The 26,577-nt window shown below is 38.9% G+C and overlaps 1 protein-coding gene across 4 annotated transcripts in view; it reads left to right on the forward strand.

The window, feature by feature from the left end:
* The window catches only part of ITCH (itchy E3 ubiquitin protein ligase), a 146,459-nt gene that overhangs the window by 38,701 nt on the left and 81,181 nt on the right, over nucleotides 1-26,577 (forward strand). For 2 of the 4 annotated variants that reach the window (XM_086702021.1, XM_086702023.1), the window contains 2 exons: nucleotides 6,599-6,689; nucleotides 23,408-23,549. In XM_086702021.1, coding sequence (XP_086558147.1) covers nucleotides 6,620-6,689; nucleotides 23,408-23,549 — 212 coding nt within the window. In that variant the 5' untranslated portion in view covers nucleotides 6,599-6,619. Of the gene's footprint in view, nucleotides 1-6,577; nucleotides 6,690-23,407; nucleotides 23,550-26,577 lie in introns of those variants that run through there. The other 2 variants (XM_086702022.1, XM_086702024.1) reach the window with 2 other exon arrangements.

Consider the following 26,577-nt stretch of genomic DNA (forward strand, 5'->3'; position numbering starts at 1 on the left):
TTTTTTTAAAAAAATGAATAAATGTTAAAAAAAAAAAAGAATTGCAGCTTTACCAACTGAGGAAGCTGGCCCTCCCCCCCCCCCCCCCCCCCCCCGCTTTTAATTTTTTTTTTTTTTTTTTCAATTGAAATGTAGTTGACACACAATGTTACATTTGTTTCAGGTAAACAACATAGAGATTTGACAGCTCTACATACTATGTTATGCACACCACAAGTGTAGTTGCCATCTGTCACCATACATCACTATTAAATTACCATTGACTGTGTTCCCTGTGCTGTACCTTTCATCCCCATGACTTATTCATTCCATATCTGGAAGTCTCCCACTTCTCTTCTCCCATTTTACCTCTTTACCCCTCCCTTTTGGCAATCACCAGTTTGTTCTCTGTATATATTGGTCTGTTACACTTTGTTCATTTGTTTTGTGTTTTAGATTACGTATAAATGAAATCATATGGTATTTGTCTTTCTCTGTCTGATTTATTTCGCTTAGCATAATACCCTGTAGGACCATCCATGCTGTTATAAATGACAAGATCTTATTATTTTTTTTTTTTTATGGCTAATACTCCATTGTATTTTTAAATTTTTTTTTTTCAATGTTTATTTATTTTTGGGACAGAGAGAGACAGAGCATGAACGGGGGAGGGGCAGAGACAGAGGGAGACACAGAATCGGAAACAGGCTCCAGGCTCTGAGCCATCAGCCCAGAGCCTGACGCGGGGCTCGAACTCACGGGCCGCGAGATCGTGACCTGGCTGAAGTCGGACGCTTAACCGACTGCGCCACCCAGGCGCCCCTCCATTGTATTTTTATATACCACATCTTTATCCATTCATCTACCGGTGGGCATTTAGGTTGTTTCCATATTTTATCTGTTGTAAATGCTGCAATAAACATAAGCCTATATATTTTCAAGTTAATATTCTCAGTTTTCTTGGGGAAATACTCAGTGGTGGAATTACTGGATCATATGATATTTCTATTTTTAATATTTTGAGGAACCTCCATACTGTCTTCCACAGTGGCTGCACCAATTTATATTCTCATTAACAATGCACAAAGGTTCCCTTTTCTCCACATCCTTGCCAATACTTGTTATTTCTTGGCTTTTTAAAAAATGTTTGAGAGAGAGGGAAAGCATATGTGTATAGGAAAGGGGCAGAGAGGGAGAAAGAGAATCCCAAGCAGGCTCACGCTGTCAGTGCAGAGCCTAATGTGGGGCTTGATCCTAGGAACTGTGAGCTCAAGACCTGAGATGATATGAAGAATCTGGATGCTCAACGGCTGAGCCACCTAGGCACCGCACTTGTCTTTTTGATATTATGTATTTTGACAGTTGAAATTGTAGACTTAAAAAAAACAATAAAAAACTTCCAGTGTATTCCTTGCACTGATTAACAAGGTGGATAAAGTGCCTACTTTTGTGGACTTTAGAGTCAATAAACAAATCAGAAATTTTTCAGTGATGTCATAGAAAGTAATAGGATGGTTAACTTCAGATTGGATAAGTCTGGACAGATCTCTGAGGAGGTGATATTTAACTGAGGCCTGACTACAAGAACATGTTAGCTATTTAAAGATACAGAAAAAAGCATTCTTAGCAGAGGGAACAGTTAGTACAAAAGCTGTAAGGCTAGGATGAAATAGTGTATTTGAGAAATAGAAAGCAAGCTAGATTTGCAGTGGGTGAAGGGAAGAATGATAAGAGGTAAAGTCAGAGAGTTAGCATGGGTAGTATGGACTTGGGGCATCTATAAGCCAGGGTAAGGAGTTTGGATTCTATTTTAACTGAGATAGGAGGTTATTGAGTATTTAAGCAGAGTAGAGTATGATCTAATTTTTATTTTTCAAAGAGGACTCCAGTTGCTGTGTGGAGGATGATGGGAGGGAGAAGGAGCCAGTAGCAAGTACAGAAGCAGGGAGACCAGTTTAATGACTTCTAGTAATTTGTTGTCAGGGAAGGGATGACTGTTTGTAGCTTAGACTAGGATGGTTAAGAAGAGAAGGAGTAATGTGGCTATATAGTAGGGTATGTTTTACAGGTAGAATCATTAGAACTTGTTGAGGGAAAGATCATGCCCGTATGTTTGGCTTGAGCAACTGGGTGGATGGTGGTGCTGTTGAGGCCAAGATGAGTGTGTCCAGGTATAGAGAGTTTTAATTTAGTCATTTTAACTGTGTAGGTAGGCAGTTGTAAGTAATGGTCAAGATGAAAAGTGTGGAGCTCAGGAGAAAACATGGGACTGGAAGTATAGGTTATCTATTATATCTAGTCTCTCTTGCCTGTTTTTTATTTTGTTTATTTATGTATTTATTTAGAGAGCACATATGAGCAGGGGAGGGAGGGAGAGAGGGAGAGAGAAAGAGAGACAGAGAGAGAGAGAGAGAGACATTATCCCAAGCAGCTCCACACTGTTAGCGCAGAGCCTGATGCAGGGCTCAAACCCATGAACTGTGAGATCATGACCTGAGCCAAAACCAAGAGTCAGATGCTCAACCAGCCAAGCCACCCAGGTGCCCCTCTTGCCTGTTTTTTAACTTGTACAAATCATCAATGATAAATGTTTTCTTTTATTTCAAAAAAAATTTTTTTTTCAACGTTTATTTATTTTTGGGACAGAGAGAGACAGAGCATGAACGGGGGAGGAGCAGAGAGAGAGGGAGACACAGAATTGGAAACAGGCTCCAGGCTCTGAGCCATCAGCCCAGAGCCTGATGTGGGGCTCGAACTCACGGACCGCGAGATCGTGACCTGGCTGAAGTCGGACGCTTAACCGACTGCGCCACCCAGGCGCCCCTAAATGTTTTCTTTTAAAAACCTCAAACAATACATATAAAACCAAAGCTCCCCATGACCACCTTCTTTACTATATATACTCCTCTCCTCCACAAAGTTAACCACTGTGACCAGTGTCAGATGTGTACTTTTTCCTGCATTTATTTATATGTATCTATAGGAATAGATAGTTTACTTTTGTTTGCAAAAATGACATCATAATGTATATATTTTATAACTTAAATGTTCTTAGAATCATTTCATTTTGGTCATTAGTAAGTTACTTGTTTTAATGTCTGCATTGTATTCTGTTCTATGCTATGAATGTTACTTATTTAACTGGTTACCAATTGATACTTACGTGGTTTCTTTAGTTTTTCTTTTTTTACTATTATACGTAACGGTAATTTTTTATTCTTCTTAAGAATTTAAAGTATTTAGAGATATATAAAAGTAATATGTGTAAGTACATGCATTATTACAATTACCAGCATGTTTTTGCAGAGCAACTCATTCTACCACAGTGATTATCTGTAATTATCTGGAGAGAATCACTGTTCCTAAAAATGTGTTTAATCTGTACTTTCATTAGTCTTTTCTATATGAAGTTAATTTGAATTTTAAAATATATTTTATTTCTGTAGAGATCTTAAATTTATTTACTTTGTAACTTTGTAATTAATGCTAATTTAGAATAAATAATGTACACTATACTATTAAAAAGGTTATTTTTCCAGCAATAAATTGTTGATATAGATCAGCAGCTAGAATAGTACTTTATCATGCATAATAAGATCAGCACGGGATATTAGACTTCGCTTGCTGTCTCTTGATTTACTTGTCTTGATGTCATAGTACTGTTGCATACAGTCTTTTGGGTGTTGAGGAGAAGGTAATAACTATACAGAATGTGGTAATGATGTCTTTGGAAGGCCCTTTGTATAACAAGCACTTTGAACCAGAATATCCTGTACAAAACAGTGTTAAGGCTTTTGTGTTATAATTCATTTCTTTTATATTTTGGGTGACTACTAATGACATTATTTATGGTGTATGCCTTCCCTGTTTAAAATAAAAGGTCTCTTTTAATAAATTGTAGGTTATAAAACATCTGAAGTGGGCAATTTAAATAAAGAAGATGAAGGGGGAAAACTGCACACACTGACTCACACACTCACTCACCCGCACACATACACATACCAGGTCACAGAGAATGAGCTAGTTTCTATAGTGAAGACCAAAATTTTAGCTTTGAATGTTTTCATAAGTCAAGGAATAAAACATTAGATTTTGTAGAGTTGGTCTCAGTGGGAATTATTGTTCCATTTCATTTTGGCAGATTTGAGAAGATACCAGAATTGTTTGATACTAAATTTAAAAAATTCCGTGAGCAGGGGAGAGGGGCAGAGGGAGAGAGAGAGAATCCCAAGCAGGCTCCATGCTCAATGTGGAGCCCGACGTGGGGCTTGACCCCACAACCCTGGGATCATGACTTGAGCCGAAATCAAGAGTTGGATGCTCAACTGAGTGAGCCACTCAGGTGCCCCTGATATTTAAAAATTTTAATGGAAGTCTAAAATTGTATGAAAATTTAAGACAATACAGTATCAAGATATTTTGTCTTACTGTATATTATGGTTCTTACATAGTACTTGGTAAATAAGTGCTAAGTAAATTTCATTTCACTTTAATCTTTACCTTGACCCAGTTGAAATATTTCTAGTATTGTTATCCAGTCCCCAAAAGCCTAAGAACAGATTTTTATTGTAAAGATATTTAAACACTATTAATGATAAAGAACATTTACAGAGCATTTTTTAAATATTCATAATCTTTGCAACAACTCTGTGAGGTAGACGTGGTGTTATACTCATTTTTCTGATAGAAAACTGGGACCTAGAGAGGTTATATAACTTAAGTAGTGTCATATAAGTGTCATAGACAGGAATTGAGCCCAAATGTTCTGACTTTGTTAAAACATCTTTGTTATATTAATCATGCTGTTTCCACATGGGGTTACCTTTTCCATGATTGGAGACTGAAGAAGATATGTGAGACTTAATCATTTAGTGTAGTTCGAAGTCTTTGTTGTTGTTGTTAAATTTATTTTGAGAGAGAAGACTGTGAGCAGGGGTGGGGCAGAGAGTGAAAGAGGGAGAGAGAGGATCCCAAGCAGGCTCATCGCTGTCAGCACAGAGCCCAGTGCAGGGCTCAGACTCATGGAATTGAGATCATAACCTGAGCCGAAATTAAGAGGTGGACTGCTCACCCGACTGAGCCACCCAGGTGCCCCTCAAAAGCCATTTTTTAATTCATTTCATCAAACAGATATTTAAGTGTTTGCTATGTGTCAGGCACTATTTTTGGGCTTCTGGCTTTCATCAGTGAACAAAACAAAGATCCCTGCTCACATGGAGTTTATATTCTAGCCTAGAGATTCAAAACAATAAATATGGGGCGCCTGGGTGGCTCAGTCGGTTGAACGTTCAACTTCAGCTCAGGTCATGATCTTGTGGTTTGTGAGTTCGAGCCCCACGTCGAGCTCTGTGCTGACAGCTCAGAACTTGGAGCCTGCTTTGGATTCTGTGTCTCCCTCTCTCTCTGCCCCTCCCATGCTCATGCTCATGCTCTGTCTCTCAATAATAAATAAATGTTAAAAAAAATCCACTTGGATATGAAAAAAAACAATAAACATAATTACCAAGTGAATTACTTAGTATGTCAGAAGGTGATATATTCTGTAGAAGAAAAAAAAAATGACCAGGGAATTGGAGCAGACTGTAATATTGTCAAGAGAACAAGTAAAACGAAAGTCCTAGTGCTAGAATGTGCTAGCATATTTGATGTATAACAGGGAGGTAGGTACTTGAGTAGATTAGGAGAATAGAAGGAGATAAGATCAGGAAGTTGGGAGCATGCATCTTATATAGTCTTTTAAGGTCATGGTATGGATCTAAGCTTTTACCCTGAGTAAAATGGGAAGCTTTTGCAGGATTTTGAACACTTTAAAAGTCATCCTGATTGTGTTCAGAATAGGCACTGAAGCCAGACACAGCTAGAAACAGGGAGACCTAATCCAGGGGGATAAAAAGGTGGCTCTGAACAGATTGATGGTAGAGGTGGTGAGAAATGGTTGGATTCTGGACATACTTTGCAAATGGAGACAACAGAATTTGCTGGCAGATAGGAAGGAAAATAAAAAAAGAAAGGCAGGATGACTTCAAGGTTTTTAGCCTGAGCGTCTGAAAGGATGGAGTTGTTACCAACTGAGATAATTTACAGGGAAAATCAGGAGTTCAGTTTGATTTGTTAAGTTTGGGGGGTTTTTCACATACCCCCAAGTAAAGTTGTTCAGAGTTTAGGAATGAAGTCTGGGATAGAAATACAAAGTTGGGACTCATTGGTATATAGATGACATTTAAAGTCACAACACTGAATGATATCTTTGAGGAAATGTGTACAGAGAGGTAAGAGGGAACTGAACCCTAGGATACTCCCAACATTAAGAGGGGAGAAAACAGAAGAGATTGTCAAAGGAGCCTAAGAACAATCAGTGAGGTAGGACTTAAACCTAGAGAATGTTCCTTGGGAGCCCAAGGAAAGAAAGTAAACCATGGAAGATAGAATGATTAGCCATGTAATTTTGCTGACAGGTTAGGCAGGATGAATACTAGAATTGAAAATTTAATTTAGCAATATGAAGGCCACTGTTATTGTGCAGTCTTCAGTGAGATATGAAAATGGCCTGGTTAGCACCATACATATTTTTTTTAATGGGACTTTTTGATGTTTACAGTGTGTCCTTTGCCATGTTCAGGTTTGCCGTCCTGTTGGTGGTATGTCTGGCAGTGGATCACAGCTGGGTTCAATGGGTAGCCTGACCATGAAATCACAGCTTCAGATCACTGGTAAGTCTTAAACAGATCTACTAGTATACTTTTTTTTTCTTCCTAAGATAAAAAATATAATCCTTTTTTTTTTTCTTTTTTTTTTTTTGTGAGGGAGAGAGAGAGAGGGCGCAAGTGAGTAAAGGGCAGAGAGAGTGAGAATCCCATAAGGGGCGGGGAGAGAGAGAGAGAAGCGGGACTCACCCAAAGTGGGGCTTGAGCTCCTCTTACACGGGGCTTGTACTCACCTGAAGTGGAGCTCTAGCTTACCTGATGTGGACTTGAACTCCCAAACTGTGAGATCGTGACCTGAGCCCAAGTCGGATGCTTCGCTACTGAGCCACCCAAGCACCCCAAAAAATAATCTTAAGAGAAGAAAATCTTCAGTGGCTATTATATATCAGGTGCTATTTGAATTAATATTTGCCTAATGAATGAATGAACAGATGGTTAGATATTTAAAAATTACATTTTTATTTCAGGATATTCTTGAGTATTCTGTAGGGTTTTTTTCCCCTCTCCCATTAAACATTGGTGTCTGGGGCAGTTGCTATTGTTTTTTGTTTTGTATTACATTAACAGCCTTGAGAGATAATTCACATACAGTTTACCCATTAAGAGGTCAATGATTGTTAGTATATTCGCAGTGTTGTACAGTTGTCAACACTGTCAGTTTTAGAAAACCTCTACCCGTTAGTAGAAGACTTTCCATGTCCCCCAGCCACCATCAACCCTGGGCAATCACTAATCTACTTCCTGTCTGTAGGTTTTTCTATTCTGGATATCTCATATAAATGGGATCCTAAAATGTGTATGGCTTTTTGTTTCTGACTTTTTCTACTTGGCATGTTTTCAAGGTTCATTCTTATTATAGCATGCATTAGTATTTCATTTTATTGCCAAATAATATTGCAGGCATGAACATGCCACATTTTCTTTATCCTTTTATCAGTTGATGTATGTTTGAGTTGTTTCTACTTTTGGCTATTATGAATAATGCTATGAACATTTGTGTACAAGTTTTTGTAAAGATGTGTGTTTTCACTTCTCTTGAGTACCTACCTAGGAGTGGAGTCACTGGTCATATATATGTTTCACTTTGTGAGGAATTCCAAATTGCTTTTCATTTTTTAAATTTTTTTATTTTTCATTTTTTTAAATGTTTATTTTTGAGAGAGAGAGGGAGAGGGAGATGGTGAGCAGGGTAGGGGCAGAGAGAGAGGGAGATGGAGAACTCCAAGCAGGCTCTGCACTGCCAGTACAGAGCCTGATACGAGTTTGAACTCACAAACCACAAATTATGACCTGAGCCTAAGTCAAGAGTCAGATGATTAACCGACTAAGCCCCCCATGCGCCTCTCCAAATTGTTTTTCAAAGCATTCACACTATTTGTATTCCCATCAGTCATGTAGGAGGGTTCCAATTTCTCCACATCCTTGACAGTGCGTGTTGTCTTTTTGATTATAGACATCCTAGTGGGTGTGAAGTGGTATGTCATTGTGGGTTTGATTTACATTTCTCTGGTGGTTAACGATGTCGAACATCTTTTCATGTGCTAAATGGCCATTTGTATATCTTTTTTGGAGAATGTCTATTTAAATCCTTTGGTTGCTATTATTACTTAACTACTATCTCTGTCTTTCTCTCTCTAACCATATGAACCAAGTATATCACTTTCAGATTGATATTCCTAATGTTCTAATATGCCACTTATGTTACATTCCTGCTCAAAAATCTTTAATGCTTCTGTTTGGCTATAGTTTGGAATTTCGTTAGCCGGGGCTGAGAGCTTTCACAGTCTGGCTCCATATGGTCTTTTTGTAGATATTTATACATGAACTATTTGGTGAGTCACTGGATTTTCTTCAGATATGCGTGTGTCTGTATCACACAGTGAAACCTCAGTCTCTAACCTTTTAATGGCATTTATTTCTTCTAGAACAATTATCATCCTCTGTATGGTATTTTAGCTTTTATTACACCTATCTCACATCCACCTCTAGATGATGACTATTAGGCTACAAACCATGTCCTTATTATTATCTTCCTCAAAACCTAAAAATGATTGAATTATATTTAAAAAACACTTTCATAATGTGACAGCATCTTAGAATTTATTTTTGGAAATTCCTTCACTATAGTCTCTTTCCTTAGCAATGTCTGATTCTCAATGAAAGATACTGATATTTCTTTGTTAAGCAAGATTCTGATTATTTTCCTCTGCCCCCCATCCTGAAGCTAGCCTGAGTAGCTGATTTAAATTGAGCCAGCTTCTGTGCTTGCTTCAGCAGCACATATACTAAATTGAGCCAGCTTCTTAGGACTTTTTCTGGGCTGCTTAACATTAAACCTTTGATTGGAGTAATCTTTAAAAAAATCTTTACTTTTTCAGGTTATATAAGTAACACACATGTTTTTATTTTTAAAAACTTAGTAAAATAGGGGTGCCTGGGTGGCTCAATCAGTTAAGTGTCTGACTCTTCATCTCAGCTCAGGTCTTGGTCTCAGGGCTGTGAGTTCAAGCCCCACACTGGGCTCTGTGCTGGGCATGGAGCCTACTTACAAAAACAAACAATAACCAAAAAAAACTTTAAAAAAACCTCAGTAAAAGAATGAAGTGAAGGGTCCTATTTATCATCTCAATCCTGAGAGATGATACTGTTATTCCTTTAGGTTTAGGTTTATATTCCTTTATACTTTTTTCTGTGCATAAACCATTTATCTTGTTTGCTACCATCATTATTCTCACAGTAAGAAAAATATTTGATAAATGTCTAAATGCATCTCAAGAAGACATAATTCTTGCCATGTTTAAGTTTTTAATCTTGGTTCTAAAAATTCTGAGACTGCACAAATACAAGGCAAAAAGCAATTTAATAAAAACAAATACCATGAATAATGGATAAAAGTTATATATTTAGCAAATATATTATTATATATGAGACAAATGGAAAGCATAAGGTTATAAAGAGTAAAGTGCCAAGTTGAGTAGAATCAAATGCCTTTCATAATTCATTGTTTACTTATATGCTTTTGATGCTAGAAACCTCAGAACTAAGCTTTTTGCACAATTTCCTTTAATGACATTGTATTTTTTATTCTATGTTAATGGATCAGTTATAGTATTGGTTGCTTTTATTATTTTTTTTTGTAAGCTGCCTCAACATCTTTCTAGATAGAATCAAGATGGGCATAAAAATTGAAGTGTAAAAAATAAATGCCATTGTATATGGTAACGGCAAAAAGAGATAACAACTTTGGTCAGGAAAGCAAGATCAGTGTTTGACCAGAGCTTCTGTGAAAGGAAGTGGTGCTTGAAGCGTTGTTACCATTTAAATATACGAAATTATTTAAAAAATATATAGGGAAGTAGAAAGGATCCTTTTAGGAGAGAATACGAGCAGAACACTTGAAGCAGAGAAACGAACAAGGCTTTGCTAAAACCCCTGCGGGCCACTGCTGCAGAGTTGGAACCTTGAGAACTTAATGGGAGTGGGTCATCTCCTTCAGGTGTGTATCAGGGCTACAAAAATATCATTGCTGGCAGACATGGAAAGAAATCAGGGCTTTTAACAAAGAACAGTCAATTTTACTTTTTAGAAAGTTAGTATGAAAGACCAATAGGAGAATTGAGTGTCAAAAGTTAAAAAATCCTACTCTGTGGTTCTACTCAAATTTCTTGTCTTTAAAAAAATTTTAAATTAGTAAGTTAATTTTGAGAGAGAGTGGGGGAGGAGCAGAGAGAGAGAGAGAGAGAGAGAACCCCAAGCAGGGTCCGTGCTGTCAGCGCAGAGCCCAACATGGGGCTTCATCTCCTGAACTATGAGATCATGACCTGAGCCAAAATCAAGAGTTGGACGCTTAACCCACTGAGCCACCCAGGCACCTCTTATCTTTTGTTTATGTTTTTTTAGTATTTATTTATTTTGGAGCGAGACAGAGAGTAAGTGGGGGAGGAGCAGAAAGAGGGAGACACGGACTCTGAAGCAGGCTCCAGGCTCTGAGCTGTCAGCACACAGCCCAACGTGGGGCTCAAACTCACAAACTGAAATCGTGACCTGAACCAAAGTCAGACACTTAACCGACTGAGCCACCCAGGAGCCCCTACCCCTTGGCTTTTTTTGTTTGTTTGTTTTTTCAATCCAGTTATTCCAGCAGCATTTCCTGAAAAGACTGTTTTTTGTCCATTGAATTTTCTTGGTTCCTTTGTCAAATATTAGTTGACCTTATATGTTTGGATTTATTTCTGGGCTCTCAATTCTGTTCCATTGATCTATTTGTCAGTTTTTATGTCAGTACAATACTGTTTTGATTACTATAGCTTTATAGGATAGCTTGAAATCAGGAAGTACAATGCCTCCTGCATTGATTTCTTTGGATATTCAGGGTCTTGTGGTTGCATATAAATTTTAGGGAGTGTTTTTCCTACTTTAATCAAAAATGCCAGTGGAATCTTGATAGGTAGTGCATTGAACATGCAGATGGCTTCTTACCCTCTTGTTATTTTCTTACCTCTTTCATATTTATTTGTTTGTTTGTTTATTTACCATTTTTTAAGTAGGCTCCGCAATCATCATGGGGCTTGAACCCATGACCCTGAGATCCAGAGTCTCATTCTCTATCACCTGAGCCAGCCAGGTGCCCCTATTTTCTTACCTCCTTCTATCATACATACAGAGACAGACATACATTCCTGTTAATTATTCATTTACAGTATATATTGGCTAATTGATTTCCTTACCCAATTAAGTGAGGGCAAATAGAAAATTTATTTCAGAGAAATGGTACCTTTTGTAAGCTGTAGCAAAAAAGAAGTTTAAAAAAATAATTCATAGTGCTGTTTGTTGATAATTGGATTGTTTAGAGAACTTGGATGTGCGTTTTAATTTCACTGAATCCTTTTTTTTTTTTTAATTTAACTTAATTTACTTTTTTTTTTATTTTAGAGAGAGTGAGCAGGAAAGGGGCAGAGGGAGAGAGAATCTTAAGCAGGCACCATGCTCGGTGTAAAGCCTTTTGAGGAGCTCAGTTCCACTACCCTGGGATCATGACCTGAGCCAAAATCAAGACTCAACCAGTGGAGCTACCCAGGTGCCCTTCACTGAGTTCTTTATAAGAGTATCAAAGGAGGGATGCCTGGGTGGCTCTATCAGTTAAGTGAATGGCTCTTGATTTTGGCTCAGGTCATGATCTCACAGTTCATGAGTTCGAGCCCCGCATTAGTCTCTGTGCTGACAGTGCCAAGCCTGCTTGGGATTCTCTCTCCCTTCTCTCTGCCCTTCCCCTGCTTGCACTCTTTCTGTCAAAATAAATAAGTAAAGTTAAAAAAAAAAAAGTATCGAAGAAAAGGCAATGTCACCTTTCCTTTTCAGCATTTACATAAAATAAAAAAGTATACTGCTGGTGTCTTAGTTATATTTTCTTTCTTTCTTTCTTTCTTTCTTTCTTTCTTTCTTTCTTTCTTTCTTTCTATATAATATCAGGTTAGCTAACACACAGTGTATATACAGTGTGCTCTTGGTTTTGGGGGTAGATTTCCGTGATTCATCACTTACATACAACACCCAGTGCTCATCCCAATAAGTGCTCTTCTCATTGCCCATCACCCATTTCCCTTCTCCTGTGCCCACCCATCAACCCTTAGTTTGTTCTGTGTATTTAAGAGTCTTTTATGGTTTGCTCCCTCTTTGTTTGAAACTATATTTTCCCCTTCCCTTCCCCTATGGTCTTCTGTTAAGCTTCTCAAGTTCCACATATGAGTGAAAACATATTCTCTCTTTGATTGACTTATTTCACTTAGTATAATACTCTCCAGTTCCATCCACATTGTTGCAAAATGGCAGGATTTCATTCTTTCTCATTGCCAAGTAGTGTTCCATTGTATATATAAACCACATCTTTATCCATTCATCAGTTGATGGACATTTGGGCTCTTTCCATAATTTGGCTACTGTCCAAAGCGCTGCTATAGACATTGGGGTACATGTGCCCCTTCAAATCAGCACTCCTTTATCCTTTGGATAAATTCCTAGTAGTGCTACTGCTGGGTCATAGGGTAGTTCTATTTTTAGTTTTTTGAGGAACCTCCATACTGTCTTCCAGAGTGGCTGCACCAGTTTGCATTCCCACCAGCAGTGCAAAAGGGTTCCTCTTTCTCTGCATCCTCACCAACATCTGTTGTTTCCTGAGTTGTTAATTTTAGCCACTCTGACTGGTGTGAGGTAGTATCTCATTGTGGGTTTTCATTTATATTTCCCTGATGATGAGCAATGTTGAGCGTTTTTTCATGTGTCTTTTGGCCATCTGGATGTTTTCTTTGGAAAAGTGTCTATTGAAGTGTCTAATTTCTTCACTGGATTATTTGTTTTTGGGTGTTGAGTTTGGTAAGTTCTTTATAGATTTTGGAGACTAACCCTTTGTCTGATATGTCATTTGCAGATATCTTCTCCCATTTCATTGGTTGCCTTTTAATTTTGTTGATTGTTTCTTTTGCAGTGCAGAAGCTTTTTATCTTGATAAGGTCCCAATAGTTCATTTTTGCTTTTATTTCCCTTGCCTTCGGAGACATGCCAAGCAAGAAATTGCTGCTGCTGAAGTAAAAGAGGTTGTTGCCTGTTTTCTCCACTAGGGTTTTGATGGTTTCCTGTCTCACATGTAGGTCTTTCATCCATTTTGAGTTTATTTTTGTGTATGGTGTAAGAAAGTGGTCCAGTTTCATTCTTCTGCATGTTGCTGTCCAGTTCTCCCAGCACCATTTGCTAAAGAGACTGTCTTTTTTCCATTGGATACTCTTTCCTGCTTTGTCAGAGATTAGTTGGCCATACATTTGTGGGTCCAATTCTGGGTTCTCTATTCTATTCCATTGGTCTATGTGTTTGTTTTTGTGCCAATACCATACTGTCTTGATTACAGCCTTGTAGTAGAGGCTGACGTTTGGGATTGTGATGCCTTCCGCTTTGGTTTTCTTTTTCAGTGTAACTTTGATTATTTGGGGTCTTTTGTGGTTCTATACACATTTTAGGATTGTTTGTTCTAGCTTTGAGAAGAATGCCGATACAATTTTGATTGGGATTGCATTGAATGTATAGATTGCTTTGGGTAGTATTGACATTTTAACAATATTTGTCCTTCCAATCCATGAGCATGGAATGTTTTTCCATTTCTTTGTGTCTTCTTCAGTTTCCTTCATAAATTTTCCATAGTTTTTGGCGTACATATCTTTTACATCTTTGGTTAGGTTTAATCCAAGGTATGGTTCTTGGCGTAATTGTAAATGGGATTGATTTCTTGATTTCTCTTTCTGTTGTTTCATTATTGGTGTATAGAAATGCAACTGATTTCTATACATTTATTTTGTATCCTGTGACTTACCTGAATTCATGTATCAGTTCTAGCAGCTTTTTGGTGGAGTCTTTTGGGTTTTCCATGTAGAGTATCATGTCATCTGCAAAAAGTGAAAGTTTGACTTACTCTTTGCCAGTTTTGGATGCATGCCTTTTATTTCGTTTTGTTGTCTGATTGCTGAGGCTGGGACTCCCAACACTATGGTAAACAACAGTGGTGTCAGTGGACATCCCTGCTGTGTTCCTGATCTCATGGGGAAAGCTCTCAGTTTTTCCCCATTGAGGATGATATCAGCTGTGGGCTTTTCATATATGGCTTTTATGGTGTTATGTTCCTTCTATCCCAACTTTCTTGGGGGTTCTTATTAAGAAAGGATGCTGCTGTATTTTGTCAAATGCTTCTTCTGCATTTATTGACAGGATCATATGGTTCTTATCCTTTCTTCTGTTAATGTGATGTATTACATTGATTGATTTGCGTGCGAATATTGAACTAGCCCTGCAGCCCAGGAATGAATCCCACTTGATCGTGGTGAATAATTCTTTTGATATACTGTTGAATTCAATTTGCTAGTATCTTGTTGAGAATTTTTGCATCCGTGTTCATTAGGGATATTTCACCTTTTTAGGTAAATTATCAAAAAGGTAATTGTCCTTTTTAGTGGGGTCACTGTCTGGTTTGGGAATCAAGTTAATGTTGGCTTCATAGAGGGGTGCCTGGGTGGCTCAGTCGGTTGAGCATCCGACTTTGGCTCAGGTCATGATCTCAGGGTCTGTGAGTTCAAGCCCTGTGTTGAGCTCTGTGCCGACAGCTCAGAGCCTGGAGCCTGTTTCAGATTCTGTGTCTCCTTCTCTCTCTGACCCTCCCCCATTCTTGCTCTGTCTCTCTCTGTCTCAAAAAAATAAATAAAGGTTAAAAAAAATGGAAAAAAAATGTTGGCTTCATAGAATGAATCTGGAATCTTTATTTCTGTTTCTGTTTTTTGGAACAGGTTGAGAAGGATAGGTATTAACTCTGCTTTAAATGTCTGTTAGGGGGTGCCTGGGTGGCTCGGTCGGTTGAGCATCCAACTTCGGCTCAGGTCATGATCTCAGTTTGTGGGTTCGAGCCCCGCGTTGGGCTCTGTGCTGACAGCTCAGAGCCTGGAGTCTGCTACAGATTCTGTGTCTCCCTCTCTCTCTGCCCCCCCCCCCCCCACTCACACTCTGTCTCTCTCTCCTTCAAAAATAAACAAACATTAAAAAAAAATGTAAAAAAAAAAGAAAAAGAAAAAAAAATGTCTGTTAGAATTCCCCTGGGAAGCCATCTGGCCCAGGACTCTTATTTGTTGGGAGATTTTTGATAACTGTGATTCAATTTCTTCACTGGTTATGGGTCTGTTCAATTCTCTGTTTCTTCCCATTTGAGTTTTGATAGTGTGTGGGTGTCTAGGAATTTGTCCATTTCCTCCAGGCTGTCTAGTTTGTTGGCATATAATTTTTCATAGTATTCTCTGATAATTGTTTATATTTCTGTGATACTGGTTGTGGTCTGTCCTCTTTCATTTGTGATTTTATTTATTTGGGTCCTTTCTCTTTTCTTTTTGAGAAGTCTGGCTAGGGGTTTAAAAATTTTGTTTTATTTTTTCAAAAAGCTCTTAGATTCATTGATCTGTTCTGGGTTTGTTTGTTTTTTTTTTTTATTCTATATTATTTCTGCTCTGATCTTTATTATTTCTCTTCTGCTGCTGGTTTTGGGATTTCTTTGCTGTTCTGCTTCTAATTCCTTTAGATGTGCTGTTAGATTTTGTATTTGGGATTTTTCTTGGTTTTTGAGATAGGCCCGGATTGCATTGTGTTTCCCCTTAGGACTGCCTTTGCTGCATCCCAAAGGATTTGGACTGTCATGTTTTCATTTTCATTTGCTTCCATGTATCTTTTAATTTCTTCTTTAATTGCCTGGTTGACCTGTTCATTCTTTATTAGAATGTTCTTTAACTTCTGTGCATTTGGAAACTTTCCAAATTTTTTTCTTCTGGTTGATTTCAAGTTTCATAGCATTGTGATTAGAAAATATGCATGGTATGATCTCAATCCTTTTATATTTATTGAGGGCTGTTTCATGACCCAGTATGTGATCCATCTTAGAGAATGTTCCATGTACAGTCAAAAAGAATGTGTATTCTGCTTTTGGATGAAAAGTTCTGAATGTATCTGTCATGTCCATCTGGTCCAGTGTATCATTCAAGGCCCTTGTATCTTTATTGATATTTTGCCCAGATGATCTGTCAATTGTTGTGAGTATTAAAGTCCCCTGCAATTACAGTATTCCTGTCAGTAAGATTGCTTATGTTTGTGATTAATTGACTTATGTATTTGGGTGCTACCAAGTTGGGAGCATAAGCATTTACAATTGTTAGCTCTTCTTGATGGATAGACCTCATAATTATGACATACTGCCCTTCTTCATCCCTTGTTACAGCCTTTAGCTTAAAATCTAGTTTGTCTGATGTAAGTATGGCTACTCCAGCTTTCTTTTGACTTCCAGTAGCATGATAGGTGGTTCTTCATCCCCTTACCTTCAATCTGAAAGTGCCCTCAGGTCTAAAATGGGTCTTTGGTAGACAGCATATAGATGGATCTTGTTTTTTGTTTTTGTTTTTTAATCCATTCTGATACCCTATGTCTTTTGATTAGAGCATTTAGTCCATGTACATTCAGAGTTATTATTGAAAGATATGGCTTTAGTGTCGTTGTGTTATCTGTAGATGTCATGCTTATGCTTATGTCTCTGGTGCTTTTTAGTGTTTGCAGCATTCCACTCACAGAGTCCCCCTTTAGGATCTCTTGCAGGCTGGTTTAGTGGTGATGAACTCCTTCAGTTTTTGTTTGGGAAAGCCTTTATCTCTCCTTCTATTCTGAATGACAATCTTGCTAGATAAAAAGTCTTCTTAGCTGCATATTTTTCCTGTTCAGCACATTGAATATTTCCTGTCATTCCCTTCTGGCTTGCCAAGTTTCAGTGGACAGGTCTGCTGCTACCCTTATATGTCTACCTTGTAGGTTAAGGCCCATTTGTCTCTAGCTGCTTTCAGAATTCTGTATCTTTGTATTTTGCCAGTTTCATAATGATATGCCATGGAGAAGATCTATTCTTGTTAAATCTAAAGGGAGTTCTCTGAGCCTCCTGGATTTGGATGTCTATTTCCTTCCCCAGATTAGGGAAGTTCTCAGCTATAATTTGTTCAAGTAAACCTCTGCCTCTTTCTCCTTCTTCTGGAGCTCCTATGATATGGATATTATTACATTTCTATCAAATCACTTAGTTCTGTAATTCTCCCCTTGTGGTCTAATATTTTCTTACCTCTCTTTTTCTAAGCTTCATTATTTTCCATAATTTTATCTTCTATTTTGCTTAATCTCCCCTCTGCCTCTTCCATCCTTGCTGTCACTACATCTAGTTTATTTAGCACCTCATTTCTTAATTTGTTGTGACTATTTCTTAGTTCCTTGATCTCTGCAGCAGTAGATTCTCTGCCATCTTCTAAGCTTTTTTTCTTCCTTCTATGCTTTTTTCCAAGCCCAGCTATTAATCTTATGACTATTATTCTAAATTCTTGCTCAGTTATATTGTTCATTTCTGTTCTGAGCAATTCTCTAGCTGTCATTCCTTCCTGGAATTTCTTTTGAAGAGAATTCTTCTATTTTGTCATATTGGCTTGTTTTCTGTCCCTTATGTGTTTTAATAGCTTGTTATGAGTCTTGCTCCTGTGAGCACTATTATATTAAAAAGGGGTCATAACGCTGTCCAGGGCCTGGCCCTTCAGGAGGTGTTTTTGGAGTGTGTTTCATGCTCTCTGTTGTTGAGGCTCTGGTTGCTTTATCTCCCTACTCATAGTGGTGGTTTGGATCTTCCACCAGGTGTGCTTTGATTTGTACGTTGAAGTGTCCCTGGAAAAAATTTTAAAAAGGGGTGTGTATGGTGGTGGAAGAGGCCTTATCCCATACAGAGAGAGAAGTGACAGGGGTGGGGAAAAGGAAAAGAAAAAAAAATTGACCAGGCAGAGAATCAGAGAAACTATACAGCTTAGTCCAGAGAGATGGGGGGGGGGGGGGGGGGGGGGCAGAATAAAGGAGAGACAGAAGAGATGTAAAAAGAATAGATTGAAAATGTGTGCTTAAACCAACAACCAGAATAACCAGACTAGAGAAGGGAAGAAATAAGAGGAAGAAAAGGGGGGGTATATATATCCCCCCCACACACACACACAAAATAAGAATTGATCAAGAATCAAATCAAATCAAAGAATACAAAAACCACTGGACCAATATCTGATGGGGCTTTGAAACCGGTGCCTGCAATGATCTGGAGGAGGGACTGTTTGGTTAAGTCAGTGTCAATCTTGCTCTGTTACATATGCAGTTACCAGATACAGAGGGATGTGGTTTGGTGTATGTGGGTCCCACCTCCACTGTGGGCCCGTTGTCTGTTCCCTGAAACCCCACCTTGTTGGTGATGGGGAGAAAACTGGCAACACCCCAGCCTCTCCTCCCCGGACCAGGTGTCCCAAACCACTCTGTTCAGGCCATCCTGACAGTGCCACACAGGCGCGAGCAGGCCACTTTGTCCTGCTCCACAGTCTCCCGCACCTTCCAGGTGCTTGGGTGGGATTAAAACCCGAATCCTGCTCCACGCACCCTGGTTCCTGGGAAGTGCCACTCCACCCAGCCTGTCAGCTGAGGGCCTCTGGCTCCTCACAGTGCTGAGTGGGCGCGAGTGCAAGCAGCCACCTATGTCCCCCTCCACCATCTCCTATGCCTTCCAGGCACGTGGCTGGGATTCAAACCCCAATGTCTTACGGGATCCCTTGTCCCAGTTTCTGGATACTGTCACTCTGGGGTACTGTCAGGTACAAAGGACCTCTGGCTGGTGTGGGGGAGGGGGGGCAAGGGGTTCATGGGCCTACAGGGTCTTTTGTCCTTGGAATGGCTATTTGTCTTCTCGTAGCACTCAAGGGAAAGGGTTGTTCTCTCTGCTCCTGAGAGCTAGCTACCTAGCTCAGGGCTGGCTCCCCACCTCCCACAGTTAGAAATTGGTTCTTTCTCCATTTTTTTCCATTCCCCGGTCCATGGTTTTTCTCTTGTCCAAATACAGTCCTACATTTCCACAGCCTGTCTTTCTCTTCCTTTTGTCTCTTCACAGAAGGGGATCCCTCCCTTCCATTCCTATGCCGCCTGTTTTATCTCTCCCAGTTTGCAGTCATGCACCTATGGCCTGCTACGTTGTCCCTGTGGGCCCCTGGAGATGTTTCTGTCACTCTGTAACCCGGATTCCTAGAATTCCAAGTCTTCTGGCCTCAATACTGCTGTGTTTGAGGGACACGGGAACTTCCGGTCCCCCTGCTTCTCCACCATGTTGACCACTCTCCAGTAACATTTTCTGTAATTTGAATCTAATTTATGGAAATAACTTGAGTAGCCATTTAGCTTCAAGTTTGAGTTGAATAAGAAAGGTTGTCTTTTGTGCTACTCTTTCACATAGATCTAGATAATTCATTGAAGCAGTTGCTTTGGGAACTTCTGTTGGCATTTAACTAATTTGTTCACATTTTACTGGAATATTGTTAGTGAATGTCCCTGTATTTTTCATATTGGGCAATAACTTTCTTGTATAGTTTATCAGATAGATGCAAAAATTATAGTAGAAAATAATAAATACTGTCAAATGCTTTGACCTGTGTACCATTAAAGTTTCTATCGTTAAACTCTTGGGGAGGTCATTTCGCCCCTGACCCCAAGTTTTAGTTAAGAAATGTATATTAGACTAATGATTCCCATCTCCGGAGAAGCTAATGTCTGGTCTTGGTTCTGATACTTAATAGTTATGTAACCTTGTGCATGTCACTAATACCTTTGAGCCTCAGTTTCCTTAGCTGTGAACTGAGGTAAACAACAATGTGAAATGCCCAGAAGAGTTTAGATTTCATCATGCAGGCATTAGAGAAGTATTTGAAAAGTACTGACATGAGCACATCTGTTTTAGGAAGATAATCCTAGAAGTTGAGGGGTTGCAGAAGTGAGGTTAAAAACAATTGTTGGAGACCTTTGCGGTAGCCCATGTGATGTGATACTGAGATTTTTCAGTTTCCTGTCTTATAGTTTACCATTTTTATTCTTTTAATTTACTATAGTAAATTAAGTTTCAGGAAGTAGTGCAGTGATCTATTTTTTAATATTGGGACTGTAACAAAAGTTTTATGCAATGTAAACTGAGATTTGAGCACTTAATTTCTCCTGTTCAGGCTTCGCAAGTGACCCTCACGCAAACTTTTAAGTTCTGTTGAATTTGTCTTTTTATGTGTAAAAATTAAGATGATAATTCCTATCCCACAGGATAGTCTTTTGAGTATTAAAATGAAAGTGTTTTGGGGTGCCTGGTGGCTTGGTTAAGCATCCGACTTCCACTCAGGTCATGATCTCATGGCTCGTGAGTTGGAGCCCTGTGTCAGGCTCTGCTGACAGCTCAGAGCCTGGGGCCTGCTTGGGATTCTGTGTGTCCCTCTTTCTCTGCCCCTCCCTTGCCTCACACTCTCTGTCTCTTTCTCTCAAAAAATAAACATTAGAAAAAAAATTTTTTTAATGAAAATGTTTATGTGGCAGACACATAGCCAACACTAACTGTTAGTGTTAGTTTCACTTACCTCTTTTATTTCCACATTTAAAGTTTCCTACAATGTCTCTAGTGGGGTTGGGTGGGATTATATGGCAAAATAACTTTGCAAAGTTTGAATCCTAAAATGCCACTGAGGGCAGATGGTTTCCTTCCTGTCAGGCCTACATTGCTTTGTTCTAGATTTAATCAGTTTCAGAGGTCCATAAGAGCCTCTGAAGTACAATGGTGGTCTTTGCAAACTTGTTTAGGCTTTTTTCACCTTTTCTTAGGTCAGAAATGTGTTAAAAATAAGGGTTTTATAATTTTCTGTGGCAATCCTGTGATTAAATATTGCTCTGTATTAAGTACTTGAGCTTTATAGTACATATTAATCAGAGATAGGTCTGTGCCCTGCTCGATTGTTTTCTGAGAAAGACTTTTTAGTGTTTACACTTAGATGTTTCACAAACATCTCAAATTTTACACATTCATTATAATACTCTTGATTTCCTGCCTATGCCACCCCCCCTCAGGCTTGTATCCCAGATCTTTCCATCTTACTAAATGACGTATTCTTCCATTCAGTTATTCATACCGAAAACCTGTGAATTATCCTTGCTTCTTCTTTTTTCCAACTTCCTCATGTAATCTAATCATGTTGGTTCTCCTTAGAAAATATTTATTCCCCCCCGTATTCATGTTCACCATCCAAACCACTGTCATCTCTTGATTAGATGACTCTAGTAGTCTCTTAACCCCCACTTTTGTCTCCCTATCAATTTATTTTTCCCACAGCAGAATTATCTTTGAGTATTAATCTGATTATCACTGTATTCTCAGTGCCCCAAATAATATCTGATATATATAGTAGGCACTCAGAAAATTTGTTGAATAGCACTCTTTTTTTAAAATGTTTGTTTATTTATTTTTGAGAGAGAGCGCACGTGTGAGTGGGCTGTATAGGGGCAGAAAGAGGGAGACACAGAATCAGAAGCAGGCTCCAGGTTCCAACCTGTCAGCACAGAGCCGGACACGAGGACTCCAACTCATGAACCACGGGATCATGAGCTGAACTAAAGTTGGACGCTCAACCCAGGTGCCCCAGAATAGCACTCTTACTTACAGTTCCTCAGAGGCTCCTTGTTGCCTACTTCAGTAACATCTCTTGCAGTTTTTTTTCTTTCTTTGACAGATACTTTTTTTGATACTGCATATTGATATGAAATCTCATCAAACTTTATTATACCAAATGTTCCAAAATAATGATGAAGTTTTGGTTTATAGAATGTGCATACATTGTTGGGAGTACTAACCCAGCAGCTGGCTTGCATGCTACCAAAAAGGCATATAAGTATCAAAGGAAAGAAGTGATGTTTGTGAAGTCAGGAGATTCATAGCTGCCACCTGGGACTGGACCTGCTAGGATGCCCAGACTGTGTATGCTTTGGACTGTATATTGAGTTTCTTGGGTAGCTGCTATACAAACTCGTGTAGCAATACCAAATGTCCCTTAATCTTGGTGGGCACTGACATTCTCTGTGCTTAGCTGCTAGAATAGATATTTAGGTGGTAGAATGTTTCCATGGCTGTGATCACCTCATTTATAGGGGAGCAACGAGTTGTCAACTTGTGGGAACCATTATTAGGTGCTCTACTAGATTTGAATTTACTTGTTGCACCTTCCAAGGGTCTTGGACAAGGCTATTTTTTGGCAAAGGTAACTAACTCAAGGGTGAATATGAAGGAATCAGTCAGTATCTTAAGATGTACTTTGTAGGAAGCTCTTGCTAATATGAGATATGAGACGCTAAAAACAATCCTAGTTTGCAACTGTCTTCCTCTGGTGACTTTCCAGCATGCTTAGAATAAAATCCAAATTCCTTATCTGGGCTTATAAAGCTGAATGTGATCTCACCTCATTTACCATTCTTCCCTGTTTGCTATATTTCCTCCAGATATGCCAAGCCTTTTTGCTTCTCTCCAGATGCTCTCTTCCCACTTCCAGTCTTCTCCGGGCAAACTCCCTGTCATTTAGATGTTTGCTTAAAACTGTTTCTTCAGAGATTACCAAATTATATTCTGCCACATTAGCCTGTTTTTCAGCACAAGGACTTATCTCTAACTAGGATATTATCTCCCTGAGAGTCAGGGCCTTTTCTATACTGTAAACTGCACTATTTACAGTTGAGAGCAATTATCTGGTACATGTTAGGGATTCAAATATTTGTTGACTGAGTTTGTTGATGTACTTTGTAAAAAAAAATTAGAGCACGTGAGTGAGGGCAGAAGGGGAGAGACAGAGAGAGAAAGAGAAGGAGAGAGAAAGAGAGAAAGAGAGAAAAAGAATATCCTAAGCAAGCTCCATGCTCAGCACAGAGCCCAATGCTGGGGTCATTTCCACGACCCTGGGATCATGACCTGATCTGAAATCAAGAGTCAGACGCTCAACTGACTGAGCCATCCAGATGCCCCTGATGGTGTATTTTTTAATTGACTTCAGAGTACTGAGACTATTGATACTGACATTGGGGAGTCTATTAATAGTAATTTGCGTGAATGATGTGGGGGAAGTCCTATGTTCATTTACTAGGATGGAAGGAAATACAAAGGTTATGAGTGAATAAGATTAGTAAGTATTTTAGACTAAAACTGCTTCTCTGAGTAAAAGTAATAATGTTCTATGTAACCTTTATGAAATTAAATGGATTTGAAGGATGAACTAACATCTCAAATATTTAAATATTTTCTCCTTTATTTTGCCTAGTCATTTCAGCAAAACTTAAAGAAAATAAAAAGAATTGGTTTGGACCAAGTCCTTATGTGGAAGTCACAGTTGATGGACAGTCAAAGAAGACAGAAAAATGCAACAATACGAACAGTCCCAAATGGAAGCAACCCCTTACAGTGTAGGTTTGAAAGCATTTTCTACAGTGTATTTAGTTTAATATGTGAATAGCAGTGAAGCTTTAAAAGTTTCTCACTTGTTTTCTTTGCCCCTCTTCTCATGTTTTTGTTTTTCTTTCTCATCTATTCCTAGGACTCCTTTCTCTAGTCCCTTTTTTGTTTCTCTTTAGATATTTCTGTTTTTCCAATCTCTCCTTTACCTTCTCCAGTTTAATTGATGGTGGTATCATTATTGCTACTGAACAGCATCTGGAGAGCCCGTGGTTATGGGCCTAGAAAGATTCTTAACAGCTCTTTCCTTAAATTAGGGTTGAAGTACAGGGCTTTTAAAAATAATTTTTTTGGTGTGTGTTTGTCTTGTCCTTTTTCTTCTTTTTTTTTCTCTTTCTCTTTCTCTTTCTCTTTCTCTCTTTCTCTTTCTCTTTTTCTCCTCCTCCGCCTCCACCTCAGCCGCTGCCTCCTCCTCCTCCTCCTCCTCCTCCTCCTCCTCCTCCTCCTCCTGCTCCTGCTCCTGCTCCTGCTCCTGCTCCTGCTCCTCTTTGTTTCTTTTTCTTTTCAAGTAGGTTTCATGCCCAGCCTGGGGCCCAGCATGGGGCTTGACCTCATCACTGTGAAATCAAAACCTGAGCTGAGATTAAGAGTTGGATGCTTAACCAACTGAGCTACCCAGGCAGCCCTTGTTTTTGTGTTTTTAATTATGATGCCCACACAGAACCTACACAGGGGTTTTCTTCCTTTAAAAAAAATTCTGTAACTCTGTTGTTATGTATGTATGTATGTATGTATGTATGTATGTATATATGTATGTTTATTTTTGAGAACGAAAGAGAGAGAGCTAGCAGGGAAGGGGCAGAGAGAGAGGGAGACACAGAACCTGAAGCAGGCTTCAGGCTCCGAGCTGCCAGCACAGACCCCCACGCAGGGCTCAAACTCACAAGCCGTGAGATCATGACCTGAGCCTAAGTCAGACACTTAACCAACTGTGCCACCCAGGTGCCCTATAACTCTGTTTTTATACTTTACATAGCATGGTTATCTCTCTAGCTGTATACATATAGATCTAGCATACCTTATATAGTTTAATAATATCCCTTAATATGAGTGGACTATCGTGTATTTTATTAGTTCCCTATAAATCAGTTGGTTTCTTGAAGTTTATTTATTTTTGAGACAGAGAAAGTACAAGTGGGGTTGGGGCAGAGAGAAGGAAAGAGTGAGAATCCCAAGCAGGCTCCATACTGTCAGCACGGAGCCTGATGCAGGGCTTGAACCCATGAACCGTGAGATCATGACCTGAGCTGAAGTCGGACCTTAACCTACTGAGCCACCCAGGTGCCCCTAATTAGTTGGTTTCTAATGTTGTGTTATTACGCAGCATTGCAATATATACATCCATGTGCCTGTCTATATGTTGGTGTTATTTATTTTTTTTAATTTTTAAAAAATGTTTATTTTGAGAGAGAGAGCAGGGAAGGGGCAGAGAGTGAGAATCCTAAGCAGGCTCTGCACTGTCAGCACAGAGCCCCAAATGGGGATTGAACTCACAAACTGTGAGATCATGACCTGAGCTGAAACCAAGAGTCATGCACTATATGTTGGTGTTTTTATCTGTAGGATGAATTCATAGAAGTAGCACATAGCTCACTTTTAACACTTACTGACAAATCACCACATGTTGGTACTGAGCACTCATTGAAGACAATTATAGATTAATTTTAGTGTTTTTACTAAAATGGAAGAGAGCATGATTTATCAACAAATGGATTTCAAGATAATATACCATATTTAGTTTGGGGACCAAATGTATATTAAAATGTAGCTCAAAATATAACTAACTGGTTGTCACCACATCAAATATACAAAAATTCTTTTTATTACATAACATTTGGGATTCTTTTTTTTAATTTTTAAATTTTTTAAAACATTCTTTTTTTTCTTAAGTTTATTTTTAAGAGAGAGAGAGAGTATGAGTAGAGAGAGTGTGAGTGGGGCAGGGGCAGAGAAAGAGGGGGACAGAGGATCTGAAGCAGGCTCTTGACTGGCAGCTGAGAGCCCAGTGTGGGGCTTGAACTAGTGAACTGTGAGATCATGACCTGATCCAAAGGCAGACACTTAACCGACTGAGCCACGTAGGCGCCTCCTAACATTTGGAATTCTTGAATTTTCTTCCCTTAGAGAAATAAACCAGTGACTAAGGAAAAGTTTCATTTCTAAATGGTGAGATATTGGGGGCGCCTGGGTGGCGCAGTCGGTTAAGCGTCCGACTTCAGCCAGGTCACGATCTTGCAGTCCGTGAGTTCGAGCCCCGTGTCGGGCTCTGGGCTGATGGCTCAGAGCCTGGAGCCTGTTTCCAATTCTGTGTCTCCCTCTCTCTCTGCCCCTCGCCCGTTCATGCTCTGTCTCTCTGTCCCAAAAATAAAATAAAACGTTGAAAAAAAAAAAATCTAAATGGTGAGATATTTGAAACTATAAGCTGTTCACACAGTACATGCTGATGTGTATAGTATTTATTCCTAATAAATGACAAAACAAATTGGATATACCTAAATTGTTTTTTAACATGACTTTTATTTTTATTTTTTTAACATGACTTTTGGATTTCTAGGGTATCTGGATGTACTTTATGATGATTTTGAGCAAATAAGTGAAATTTAAGAAGTATCCTAATGCTTATCTGTATTTATTTCAACAAAGTTTCTTAGACTTTGTTTTTAATTAGTGGTCTATTAGAGATTGAATCTACATTTAAAAATATATGAGCAGATGTTTTTTTAAAGCAAATGAAATCTGTAAAAGATCACCAGTCTCTGTAATGACGAGAGATATTTAGCAGAATAACTGAGTATTGACTGAATACTCATCAAGTTTCTCCCAACTGCTGGCTCTGCTCACTAGATGTGCACCTTGAGGCTCTTTAAGCTGATAATGATATGAACTCCTTAGTGGTTTAAAAGTTAAGAAAAAAGAAACTTCTCCTTGTAGCCTCTTAAGGTAATATTATTGTTGATCCAATATTATTGTTGATTATTG

The sequence above is a fragment of the Puma concolor genome, chromosome A3 (assembly GCF_028749965.1).
Source record: "Puma concolor isolate L17-30 chromosome A3, mPumCon1.1.hap2, whole genome shotgun sequence".
NCBI classification, from domain to species: Eukaryota; Metazoa; Chordata; class Mammalia; order Carnivora; family Felidae; genus Puma; species Puma concolor.